At 41.3% G+C, this 14,220-nt stretch overlaps 1 protein-coding gene across 2 annotated transcripts in view; it reads right to left on the reverse strand.

Annotated features, from left to right (window-relative positions):
• Positions 1 to 4,153: 4,153 nt before the first annotated feature.
• NBAS (NBAS subunit of NRZ tethering complex) overlaps positions 4,154 to 14,220 on the reverse strand; it is a 160,743-nt gene continuing 150,676 nt past the window's right edge. For both annotated transcript variants that reach the window (XM_085056878.1, XM_085056877.1), the window contains one exon: positions 4,154 to 4,910. In XM_085056878.1, the coding sequence (XP_084913004.1) occupies positions 4,635 to 4,910 (276 nt within the window). In that variant the 3' untranslated portion in view covers positions 4,154 to 4,634. The remainder of the gene's footprint in view (positions 4,911 to 14,220) is intronic.

A 14,220-nucleotide genomic window follows, 5' to 3' on the forward strand; every position in this document is an offset into this window, starting at 1 on the left:
GGAGCCTGTTTCTGATCATTCAGGGACACTTCTGCTTTTATCAGGTGTCTCATCTCCAGCAAAATGAGCTGGCTCTTTTCAAGTGCAGGCAGTTGCTAAAGAGACTCAGGTTTACTATTTTCTGTCTGCTAAAGGGGACCAATTATAAAAGTGTCAAAGGGCTGTTGCATTAAGGGTATAGGGATTTACCAGAACATTCCAGCAGGTCCTCAGAGATCAGAGGAGTGGTACTGAGAGCCCCATCCAACCTGACCTTGAATGTTTCCAGGGATGGGGCAGCAACCACCTCTCTGGGCCACCTGTACCAGCATTTCTCCATCCTCATGGTAAAAACCTTCTTTTCTATATCTAATGTAAATCGACCCTCTTCTAGTTTTAACTATCATCCTCTGTCCTATCACAACAGACCCTACTAAAAAATTTATCTACATATCTCTTACGAGCTCCTTTAGGTACTGGAATGTGCTATGAGGTGTCTCTGAAGCCTTCTCTTCTCCAGGCTGAACAGTCCCAGCTCTCTCAGCCTGTCTTCATGGGAGAGGTTCCCCAGCCTCTTGATCATTTTTGTGGCCTCCTCTGGACTTGCTCCAACAGGTCCGTGTCTTTCCTGTGCTGAGGATGGCCACTCTCAAAGCATCTCCTCACTGTGCAGAATGTCACACACAGTAAATCACAAAAACTATCATTATACAAGGAAAATACTCAAATCACAGGTATCCACCCTACCTCATTGAATTGCACTGTTCTGTTTACAAATAGAAGTGTCTACCCTGCATGTGTTGCAAAGTCATACTGTCTATACTTAGCATTTCCAGCAGAAAAGAAATTCTGAGTTATGATCTTTCTTCCCTAATCTCTGGTTCTAATTATTCAAAAGAAAGGTGATATATTTTGCTGCTTTGCTGTCTCCCAGGCAGCTAAAAGCTTCTTAAAGATCCAAATGCTATCAGTGTTTTTCAGACAAAAGAGGATTAATTGTCCTAGGAAGCACTGCTCCTGGAGACACAACTCTTTATTCACCTGCTTTTGGGAGTAGAAGTATCTCCAGGGCGTGGAATTATTTGAGGCAAAAAAAAAAAATCCGCTCATGCTGTATTATGAACAAATCCCAACTGCAAATCAAACAAACTGACAGAACTGAACTGTTCAATGTTCAGTATAACAATACCCTCACTAAAAGTAATACCAAGGTGAGTTTCTTAACCTTTAAAAAGAACAAAAGACAACAAAAACCAGAATCCAAACTCAACTCAATAGCACCTGCTAGTGTATCCTGCTCAATCTCAGAGCCTTAAATGTTATTCTGCAAGACAGAAGATACTAAAAGGCTGGCACTGGGATACACACGTCCTTGTTATGTGCCTCTTCTTTTTTTCTTTTCTGCCTTAAATTTTCTTTTAAACATACACTAATATAGGCTGATCACTTTGGATATTTATATATATATATAAATATACACAAATGTATATACCTTTTCTTTTTTGTGAAAGTTTTGGATGTGGAATAAATCAGGAATAATCCAGGCTGGGAGAAAAACATCTAATCATGGATCTGTAATGCCAGCAAACCAGAAAATGGACAGAAGATCAATAATACTCATTAGAGCTTTATCTACAGCTCAGTTTTAGAGTGACACTAAACACAAACTTTCCATGATCCTGAATGAGAATGGTCAGAAAACCTAGCACTGGATTTACCAACCTGGGAACAAAAGCTGCAGACCAAAATACTTCATTACAAAGTATTGAAATATCTCCTACAGAATAACCCAAAGTTTTCTTGCTGGAGGTGTACATGTTATTTGTCCACATCTACTGGTTGCCACTTACATTACCTTTTTTTAATTTTTCCTTTTTCTTCTACAATTCCAATATACTTGCTTTACTAGTCTGGGGCTCTAGGGACTGGTAACATAAGAGAACAGAATTAAAGCAATATAGCTGAATGACAGAAATTGGAATTTGCAGTGCATGTTAATACACGGATGATATAACCTTCCATAACACTGAAGGACAGCTGGGACTAGCAAATACGAAAGATAAGTAAACAATCTGAAGAATTAAAGTATTGTTAAAAGTCTCATTATGGATCCTGTGCAATGTGGGAAGTAAGGCTGACATCTGAGCCATTTTCACAGTCAGTAAAAGCTGGTAAAACAAAACAGATCCCAAGAGGACAAACATAAAAAGCTTTTCAACATGGGAACAGCCAAGCCAAGACAGTCATCCTTGGAAGTTTTCCAGACCCAGCTGAATGTAGGCTGGAGCAACCTGCTCTAGCCATAAAGACACTCTGCCTTAAGCAGGAGGTTACATTATAGTACCCTAGATGCTGCTTCCAATGTGTATTACATCCTCTGGATCTTATAATGTATACTGTTTTCTTACATCAAAATTAGATCTGAGCACAAGATTAGGCAAAAGATTTACAGACTAATTTTAACAGGTGTCTATAAACACAAAACATCAAACCCTTCTGCTAATGCAGTGTAATAAACAAACACTACCCTTGTAAAAAAACCACTGAAAACAACAAAAAATTGTTTTGTCTCAAAAAGAGAGAAAGGCATTTGGAATCAGTGCCTGGTAAAGTTATGGAGCTTATTTTAGGAGGTATTTAAAACACCTTAAAAACAAGGCAGTCACTGCTCACAGGCAGCACGACTTCACAAGGAAAGTTCTGTTTATCCAACCCAATTTCCTCTTATAACAAAGTAACCCACTGAGCTGATCAAGGTATGAGCATTGTAATAGTTTTGGAATTCAGTAAGGTTTTTATTACATGTGAGATCTCTACAGGATCCCTCTGGACAAAATGCCCAGCACACAGTGGGAGAAACACATCATGGGATGTGTGAGCAACTGGATCATGGGTCAGGCACAAAGGGTTTCAGTGAATGAGGTGACATCAGACTGGTGACTGTCATTAGTGGGGTTCCACAGGGCTCCATCCTTGGCCCTGTGCTCTTCAGCATCTTCATAAATGACCTGTATGCAGGACTGGAAGGGACACTAAGCAACTTCACACATGATACAAAACTGGGAGGAACTGTTGGCTCCCTTGAAAGAGGCCCTGCAGAGAGACCTGGACAGATCACAGGGATGGGCAAACACCAACCACACGAAGTTCAACAATGGAGACTGATGGATTCTACACTGGGGATGAGGTAGCCCTTGCTGTGCATATGGACTGACTGGGGAATGAGATGCTGGAGAGTAGCACTGGGGAAAGGACCTGTGGGTCCTGGACATTGGCAAGTTGAACATGAGTCAGCAGTGCCCTGACAGCCAGGAGGGACAACCCTGTCCTGGGGACATCAGGCACAGCATGGTCAGCTAGGCAAGGGAGGGGATTGTCCTGCTCTGCTCTGAGCTGGGGCAGCCTCACCTCGCGTGCTGGGGGCAGCTTTGTGTGTCACAATGTAAGAAAGATGTTAAACTATTAGAGAGTGTCCAAAGAAGGGCAACAAAGATGGTGAAGGGCCTTGAGGGGAAGCTGTGTGAGGAGCAGCTGAGGGCACTTAGTCTGTTCAGCCTGGAGGAGGCTGAGGGAGACCTCACTGCAGTTACAACTTCCTCGAGAGGGGAAGAGGAGGCACAGGCACTGATCTCTTCTCTCAGGTGATAGTGACAGGACCTGAGGCAATGACCAGAAGTTCTATCAGGAGAGGTTTAGGTTGGGTATCAGGAAAAAGGTTCTTCCCCAGACGGTGGTTGGGCACTGGAACAGCTCCTGAAGGAAGTGGTCACAGCACCAAACCTGACAGAGTTCAAGAAATGTTTGGACAATGCTCTGGAGCACATGGTGTGACTCTTGAGGATGGTGCTGTGCAGGGCCAGGAGCTGGACTCAGTGATCCTTGTGAAACCCTTCCAACTTAGGATATTCTGTGATTCTGCAAATATAGAGATTTATGCAATTTTTCAGAACTCAGGAAAAGTATCAGTAAATACTTTGAAAGTGCATTCACAAAAGGTATCAACAAATGTTCAGGATTTGAGATGGGGCTTCCCAAACTGTGGAGAAAAATATCTCTTAGACTTCAGCTTGTTCTCATGAATAAACATCACTAAGGAAAGACAGATTTTTCAGCAAAAGGGACTGAAATAAGAAAATGTTTATCTGTCTAAAAGACTGAAAGAAGAGACAGTACATTAAATGCAAAATATTTTATTTATTGCAAACAAAAGCTGTGATAACAACATTGCACAGTATGGAATTTTAAGGTTTTGAAATTCTCAAAAATCACTCTTGTGACTTTTTTTGCTTCATATATATCTTTGTAATTATATTTTTACATTAGTTTTACATTATGACAAAAGTAAATTACTTACAGAAATTAGGACAAATTGTATGTAACCTGTCACTGTACTAATTTTTCATTTATATGTAACTGAGTCTAACCATTTAAGTTTGATCTGAAAGGATTCAATGCTTTGCTAACCATACAACAGAATGATGCAGTCTGCACCAACTGTTTTTTAAACAATTAGAAGTATATGGGAATTCACTGTGTGCTCTGTGTTTTCTACAAAATGTAGGTAATAACTCACTTTGTTACTTCACTAGAACAATTTCTTCCTTTTGTGCAAGAACTCCAGAGAAACGGCAGACAAGTGCACAAATCCAGCGTTTTTAGATCCAATGCTGAACAGCCTGGAGGGCAGTAGTAAAAGTCCTGAGTGCAGGATGAGTCCCTCGATGAGCCATTAAAAGGGATCCAGCCTCTGCTTTGAACCCTGCTTCTTTCAGCTGTTGTGCAATTTCCTCCACATCCCAGCCCCCCTGTCCCTGGTCAGCCAGGAGGTGCTCAATAAGGCGTGGGCAGAAGGCAGTGGTCATGCACTTCACCACCAACTTGGCATTGAGGAGCAAGGAGAGTATTTCTGCATCACAGGTGGAATCATCAACCTACAAAGAAATTCAAAGTAATTAAAAATTAACTACCAGAAGCAGCCATCAGCCAGAACATGTCACGACAGTTCTGACTGCACAGTGTGACCTTCAAAGCCAGAGGAGTATTCTGCACGGATTAACTACAGGGATACATGCTTTGCATATGTCAGAATATGTAAAGGTATGTCTTTAACAGTCTACTGCATTAATAGAAATATTTGACCTGCACAAAGTTACGGAATAAGAATGATGAACGCCTGGGATTACACCACCAGCTTTATAGACTCTTCACAGGTTTTCAGTCCCAGTGCAGCACAGATCACACCATTTAGCTCCATATCAAGAATGACAGTCAGAGGAAGGTCAGAGCAGAGTATATTAAATTTTGGTCACTTTGTATTAATACAGTACATTACATTTCACATGTTAATATGACAGGCAACATTCACAGACTCAATCAGCACCCACAGCAAGGATGAGATTTTCAGAAGAATATAATGTATATTAAAAGATGAGAAGCACAGAGCTGCTACCTCTAAGAGACACCATGGATGCCTCAAAAAATGTGTTTACTTGACATATGAGAGCAGATGCTCTTCAGAATCTTGTCTACAGCTTTACAAATAACCCTGTAGAATACTTTAAATTCTAGTTCAGTTAATTTTGATTTGTCCTTCCTGGGCTCTTTCAAATACGGTGCTGTATTAACTTTCCCCTTAATGAAGCACAATTGAACAACTACATATAACCAAAAAAGGGAAGGGATCGCACCCACAAGTACCTTGACAAGCTTGAGAGGCGACCCTGTGCCATCTTCATGTAGTTCAACAAGTCCCAGTGCAATAACCTGCATCTGGGTTGGTGCAATTCCAAACATGAGTACAGGCTGGGCAGAGAATGGATTCAGAGCACCCTTGGGGAGAAGCACCTGGGGATGTTGGTGACAAGAATTTCAACATGACACATCCATGTGCTCTCACAGCCCAAAAGGCCAATTGTATCCTGGGCTGCATCCAAACCAGCATGGGCAACAGGTGAGGGAGGGGATTCTGCCCCTCTGCTCTCCCAATCTGGAGTGCTGCACTCAGCTCTGGGACCCTCAAAATAAAGACATGGACCTGTTGAAAAGAGTTCCAGGAGGCCACCAAGATGATGAGAGGGCTGCAGCACCTCTCCTGTGAAGATGGAGGGAGGCACAAAGTCTGGAGACGTTAAGGCCCCAGGGAGATCTTACAGCACCTTCCAGTACCTAAAAAGGGTTACAAGAGAGCTGGAGAGGAACTTTTTAGAAGTACCTGAGGAGACAGGCCAAGGAGGAATGATGAAACTGAAAAAGGGGCGATTTAGATTAGGTATTAGCAAACAATTCTTTACTGTGATGGTGGCAAGGCACCGGCACAGATTGTCCAGAGAAGTTACAGGTGCCCTGTCCATGGGAGTCTTTCAAGATGAGGCTGGATGGGACTTTGAGCTACCTGGTCTAGTGGAAGGTGTCCCTATCCATGGCAGAGAGATTGGAACAAGATGATCTCTAAGGTCCCTTCCAACCCAAACCATTCTGTGATTCTATGATAAAAAAGGACAAAAGGAGGGGTAGACAGTAATCAGTTTTCAATTACTGCACCTTATCAAGTTACAAATAAACTAGTAAAATTATGATACATTTACAAAACAACCTCTCAATTTAAAAGGGAAAAATAATCGTCTGGTTACTTTCTGCTTAATTTTCTATAAAAATGATGTACCAACATACATGATTTGTACCAGGGTGCCAGCAAGTAATCAATACCCCATGATGCAGTGATTTAGCACCCTTGAAGACCAATTCAACTGCTACACAGCACCACAGGACATGACTACTGTATACAGAATGATTTGGCAGTGACACTTTACAGTTGAAATTAAGCCATTTCTAATCTAATTAGCAGAGCACAAGGTCCAGTTTACAAAACAGTTCTAAGAACCATATGGGTGTCTAGCCTTAAGTCTATCCAATGTTAGTATTTCATTATTTAATAACTGTCCAAAGTTAACTACAGAAATGCTTTCCTGTTGAAGACAGGTTGATCATTAAATAGAATGGGTCAACAAACAGCTGAATATGAGCCAAAGTGTGCCCAGGTGGCCAAGAAGGCCAGTGGAACCCTGGCCTGTATCAGCAACAGTGGGGCCAGCAGGACCAGGGCAGTGATTGTCCCCCTGTACTTGGCACTGGTGGGGCCACACCTCCAATCCTGTGTTCTGATCTGCATCCCTCACTACAAGAAAGACATTGAAGTGCTGCAGCATGTCCAGGGAAGGACCATGGAGATGGTGAAAGGTCTAGAGAGTCCTGTGAGGGCTGCTGAGGGATCTGGGGCTGTTTATCCTGGAGAAAAGGAGGCTCAGGGGGAACATTATCGCTCTCTACAACTGCCTGAAAGGAAGTTATGGTGAGATGGGAGTCAGCCTGTTCTCCTTATTGACGTGATAGGACAGGAGGAAGCATCCTCAGGTTGTGTCAAGTGAAGTTTAGATTGGGTATTAGGAAAAATTTCTTTAGGGAAAGTGTTGTCAGGCATTGGAACAGGCTGGCCAGGGAAGTGGTAAAGTCACCATTCTTGGAGGTATTTAAAAGACATGTAGAGGTGGCACTTGGGGACATGGTTTAGAGGGGACTTTGCAGTGCTGAGTTAACAGCTGGACTCCGTGAGACTTCACAGGTATCTTTTAACCTAAACAATTCTGATTCCAAAATTTCCAGTGTTGGCATCTTGCAGCACACCATGCAGCATTACTAAGCCATTATCCAAACAGCTGCCATCTCTTCTGAAATGAGAGGCTGAAGGGATATTCTCTCCCACCTCAAAGCTCTGTGTGCTCTATTCGTAACCTGTATGTAGGATGGAAATTTACACAGGACTTCCCTGTTTGCTTTTATTAACATAATATGCAAATAGTAATTCTAGTAGTGAGACTGACAGCAGATGAAAGGTTTAATTTAAAAATTTTAGGCTACTATTCAGTTAATGAAAAGTGGTATAGATTAGTGTGACTTCATATACCAAAAACCTACAAAATGGAGAGAGACAAATCTGAAAGAAGACCTTTCCTATAATAAACCATTAAACATCTGAGCTATCCTATGGGGATGAAGATGCCCACATGCAACACAAGCAGAGCAACCTGTCTGTGCTCACACAGAAATGAGATCAGTGTAGTTTCACACATAACAAAACAGCTCACAAAAAGGCTCTGGGATTGTGCCCACAGCTCCTCCTTAGGCCCAAACAGATCTGTAGGTTTAAACTAATCAACATTCCCCATTTTCTGACTTGAAAACTGTCTGAAGACATGGTCAGGAAGAGGAAACCATGGTAATTTAGTTGTCTCCAGGCAAACAGATGGAGACACATGATGGCAAGCAGACCCTGTGAATGCATTTCAGGCAGTTAAGGCCACTGTCTGTTCTACCACTGTTTGGTCAATCTTAGAGTCTGGTGTGGGAAGAACACAGAGACACCAAGGTTGAATGAGAATTGTATATAAATATAAGCAGCAAAGAAAGCTCAACTGACTATTTATCAGTTTTACAACTCCAGATAATTTCAACTTTTTGGGTATCAATTGCACATGTAGAGACATTTCTAATTATTAGTTTAAATAAAAGTAACAATCTACAGAGATCATCAATGAATTGATAGATGTTTAAAAACCTTAATTAAGAGATCTTATACACTGAACGGCTCTATTTAAATATAACTGTAAGATTTTTTAAAATTAAATCAATGTAAATGTACCTCAAGACTACATTTATTTAAAATTAATTTTAAATTAGAATAATTAGAATTCATTAATTAGAATTAAAATATAACAAGCAATAAAGTAAAAAAAATACTAGAACAATATAAAAAGCAAACATGTAAAGCATATGCTTTTTTAAAAATACACCATTGAGAGTACAGTATGTTTCTATGCAGGAAATTGCTAAGCAAAACTGTGACTCCAATCTAGAAAAGAAAAGGCATAGAGGGCATAGGGTAGATAGCAACATCATTAAAATTATAAAGGGATTAATTAAAAACATTATCTCATTAAGAAAAGAAAAAAAATATGAAGCATCAAATTAATCTAGTGGGATCAGATTAAGAGAAAATAAAAAATAGTTTTTTCACTGTTCAGTTCTGTCAAATGATACTGCAAGACTTAAAAGCTCATCCAAGAGGTTTTTTTTTTAAGGTGAAATTGCATAAAACCAAGGAAGAAAACCACGGGCAATTACTTAGCAGATACATACAGCTGAAAATAACCGAAAGTTTGGAAAGCAGTATTTCAGAGAAAGAGCCTGTACATCTGCCCTATTCTTACTCCTCACTGGATGTGTAATTCTTCCATCTGTTCAAGCCAGGATGCTGGTCCAAATGGAATTTTGATCCTCAAAATTTTACATTTTAAAAAGTATTAATTTAAATCAATCTCCAGAATTATTTTTGCTTGCCATACATACCAAATATTAGACTACAGTAGATAGAGACTCCTGAACACTCTTAAATGAAAACACATTTTCATTTTCAGAATCAAGCTTTTCAGTCTGTAAGAGAGTAAAACCCAGCAACTAAAAACCATCCACCTTATTATCCCAGTTTTAAAAGGCTGTATTTTCTGGCCAGACAGCACAGTCAGGATCTTAATAATGAATCCTTTCTGTCTGCTTGCAGATGCAGAGCCCTTGCTATCCCAAAACCCTAACTAAGCCTTAAAACTAAGACTATTACTAATCCCAGAATCACTGTTCCAGTGGTATGGAATGCAGCTGACTGCAGCTTAAGCAGGTCTCAGAGGTGCAGGTATCTTCTGCACAAATTAACACCCAACCACTCTCCATATGGTGTGAATAAACAATGACCCACAATAACAACAGAATCAGAGTGTTAGAGAATGTTAAGAGAAAAATCATTACACCTATCTAGAACTCCATGCTAAGAGTGCTAAATTTTTCATTAGAATAAAATCTGTTACTTCTGGAAGGTTTAAATGGGAGTAACTTTCATTTTTCATATCCATCTCTCCTTCAGCGGAATTTGACAGTGCAGATTCAGTGTGATGCCCACACACAATGTCCATGGTTACAAGCAGAACTAACAGGGGAAATTACATTAAGGAGAAGTGATGTTTTCTCCTTGACTTACATATTTAGGTATTGGCTAAAATCTACTTCCAAGCATTGTAATGCAGGCATTCAAGTGGTATCTCTGCTCTCCTGAGAGCACTGGGGAGTACTGCACCCAGGTAAGGGGCCTCTAGCACAACAAAGATATGGACTTGCTGAAACAGGTCCACAGAAGGTCATGAAGATAATCTCAGGAGGGCTGGAGCACATCTCCTATGAAGACAGGCTGATGGAGTAGGGGTTTTCAACCTGGAGAATAAAAGGCTCTGGGGAGACTATACAACAGCCTTTCAGCACAAGAGAGATGAAGAGGGATGTTTTACAAGACCATGGGGTGACCGGACAAGAGGAAATATCCAATCTAAACCAACCCTCTTACTTTAAATGGTAGGAGGGTAAGTTTGGATTGAATAGCAGGAAGAAATTTTTCACAGTGAAGGTGGAACAGGTTGCCCAGAAAAGTTGTGGATGCCCCATCCCTGGAAGTGTTTGAGGCCTGGTTGGGCTTTGAGCAGACTGGTCTAGTGGAAGTAAAACCACTAGACTGCAGACTGGTCTAGTGGAAGGTGTCCCTGCCCATGCAGGGGGCTGGAACAAGATGATCCTGAAGATCCCTTCAAACACAAATGATCTACATCTCTGTTATCTCTGATAACTAGCTCACTCCTTTGGACTGTGATGATCAGTACTTATCCCTGTAGAGACAGGTATTTATCCAGGAACTGAGACAGCATAGACACAGAATTGTAACAGATGCACTCATTTCCACTGAAGCAGCACTGCAGTGCTCTGCTTGTGCATTTTGTCAAACGTCTCTTTAATGAACAATGTGTAAGTGGATCTGCATCTACCAATGAGAAATCAAGTGTCAGCAACGTTTCTGCCAAAAGAAGTGAGGACCCATTCGCAGTGTTGAAACTTTGCACACCTTCAGCAGGATGGTGAGGAGCCTCACCTCAGACTACTAAGTGCTGCTCCTGGAGAGGGCAGGGGATCCATGCTGTTTCCTGCACAACCTGCATTCAGCCCTTCTGAGTATCTGAACCAGAATGGCAGCTGGTGTCAAGCTGAACTCGCTGCTGTCAGTGCACCATTACAGTAAGGGCTGCCTGGGGCTCTGCCATCAGCACACTGCTGTGATTAAATGGGATCAGGCTGGAGGCTCACAGCTCTGCCAGGCAGCTTGTCCTGGGCATGCAGACACAGAGCCTCTGAGCTTTAAGCAAGCTTGTGTGTGAAATAGGTGGGTGAAGATCAGCATTACCACAGGTGGTATCTCTTATAATGTACTCAGCAGAGGAACTTCAGGCATCTAGGAAGCTTTACCAATAAACCTCTGAGGCCTCCACAAGTTTATGTTATGATAAATACAAGAATTCTGTGTGTAAGTCCTCCGAGACTAAGAACACAGTGGTGTCCAGAGGTTTTTTTTTTGTTGGTAATACAGCCTTCGTGGACATTATATCAGTACTTGCTACGAGGCAACATATCTGGAAAAAAAAATATAATCTGTCCTGCTGTGAGAATTTCAGAGAGGCAAGAGCAGGTGAGGTGTTATCTTCTGCCTCACTAAGGGGCAAGGCAGGGCCTGGGCAATTCCCCATCAGCATTATTTGTGCAGGTGTGTCCAAAGGTTCTGGTATTACCAACAGGCAGTATTTCAGCCATTCTAAAATCCACAAGTTATGAAAGGTAAGAGCTGCTGATGACATAACAGCAGTAAAGAACTAAAACTGCTGTTTCCCAGAGTATTCCCTTCTCAAATACTACTGGAGGTAAAAATGCTTTTCATTTTATTCCTTCCTGGAATGTACATCTATAGAACAAATAAATAAGGGGAAAAGAAAACCATGATATAAAAAATCCTGGAAAAATAAACTAGAGAAAGATGTTTTATCCTAATCACCATTAGCTTATGTACACTTAATTTAACAACTCCTTTTAAAGGTTAAGCCCCACTGAGTAGCCATAAATGGCGTAAGACACTGAAGAACACGAGAAATTCCATTATTCTACACAATATTTATGATTTTTCATACTACATTTCTCAGTAAAACATGTTATGAAGGTGGATTCAGTACTTCATCACTGAAAGTATAATATGTAAATAGAGCTAAGGTTTTATTTCAGACTAAATGTCTCCTGTACAAATTGACAATGGGGGTATGTAAGCTGGTCTTGAGACCCCTTGACCAAAGACCACTGCCCAGGGTTGCAACAGATGCTACTTTGACACATGGCACAATATCCTGTATCAACGGCGGGTGTGCAGTGTTTAAGTTTAGCAAACAAAGACCTATACATGTACAGGAATTATTGATGGTTCTGGTATGGAGGTCAATGTTGAAACCTAAATGTATATTGACAGATTAAACCTTTGTCCTCCACAAAAGATTTGGCTCACTGCCATGGAGATTTGCTAGCTTGAGTAAACAATATCTCAAGAAAACATCACTGTACTTTGTACCGAGCAAATATAATCCTGCTGATGGCCCAACCAGGGGTCTTCCTCCTGATTGGACAACTGTTCCTTACACACCCCTCCTGAAGCCCTTAAAAATACCACTTCGGCTACGTGGCCGTTAAGATTACACACCTCTCCTCACGGAGCTGTCCGCCAAGGTATTCTTACAATCTACTCGCTGTTGCTTCTTGCTGTACCTTTGGTATGTACCTCTGTTTATGATTCTTGTGACTGTATGGATATTAATGCACAAAGAGCTTTGTCAAATGTGTATGATTTGCCTGATGATTTCTTTCCATCTATTAAGGATTTAATTAGGGATACTAAAGATGCTCTTGAACCTTATATTAAAGAAGGATCATTAAAGAAACATGTTGTACTTGCTACTCATTTCTTAGATCTTATTAAGGATTTTTGGACCACCACAAAAGGAATGCATGATGTGGCTACAGCTTTAAGACCTTTAGTGCCACAAGATACCCCTATGATCCCTGAGGCAGATTATACTTCACAAAAGGAATTAGAAGAGCTTCCTCTAGGTGGTTTATTTAAACATCAGGAAGAATTGATATCTAACAAACATCCTGACTATCCAGTTATAGCCAGAGTATATACACATTTGATGGTTTACAAGAAATTAAATGAACAATCATTAGACAAAGCTAGGAGATTATTGTGGTGGCATAGCAATTGTCTAATTTGGGGTGAACCCAACGTAACAAATTACGTCTCTAGACTGAGAACGTGGTTGTCTACCCCTGAAAAATATAGGGGTAGAGATGCCCCAACCATTGAAGCAATCACTCGGCCTATTTGGGTGGCAAGACAAGGCCAAGGCAGTTCTCAGAGAACTAGAACAGCTTGTGGACTCGAGCCTAGGAGAAGAAAAGTTAAAACCACCGTTACCTACGGAAGGAGGAGATCTAAATCGAGAAATAGAAGATCTCCTTCTCAGGGGAGAATTTCCCGTCAACATGCGGGCTCCCCTGTCCCATCTCCTAGATCTCCTAGAGGAGGATCTCCCTCTTCTGGGAGATAATAGAGATGGGCTTCACAAACTGGGTACATTGTCAGGATTATACCAAATTTCAGGGTGTCACTTTAATCCTGACTGGAAAATTCCTGATATAACAGAAATGCATTTATCAGAGAATATAGGGGATGAGATCTCCTCGAGAAATTGGAAATATTTGTTACCAGCCAAATTCTGGCCCAAGGGCATTTCCTATTTCCCAAAACATATGGGCATCAAAGATAAGTACCCAGATCATAAAGAAAGACACCAACAAATTGTGAAGCTATATCTAGAAAAGCTCTTTGTTCAAGGTATCCTATACAGGCAGGAATCTAAACATGTCGTATCCTTCAAAGATCACCCATATTCTTGGGAATCTAGATACTTTGTCGAACAACACCATGGGACAAGGCCGCTCAATGGCAGATCTGAGAGCAGAAGGTGCAGAACTTTTGCTACAACAAATAGCCGGAAGAGTTATTCCCAAACAACCGCCATTGGGGAAGTCTCTTCCGCAAACTGTAGATCAGGTGGTCGATCATGTGAGCTCATTACAGGAAGTCAACACAATGTGCGCCCAGGGCGCATGGCCGGAAGGCGCAGCACGTCATCTGGGGCTGACCAATTCGGACCCACATCCGCCACCACAGCCTGTGTGGAACCCGGAAGAGGACCAACGCATCAAGGAGAAATTCCT

This window comes from Lichenostomus cassidix, chromosome 3 (genome assembly GCF_008360975.1).
Source record: "Lichenostomus cassidix isolate B80296 chromosome 3, HeHo_3.0, whole genome shotgun sequence".
Classification (NCBI taxonomy): domain Eukaryota; kingdom Metazoa; phylum Chordata; class Aves; order Passeriformes; family Meliphagidae; genus Lichenostomus; species Lichenostomus cassidix.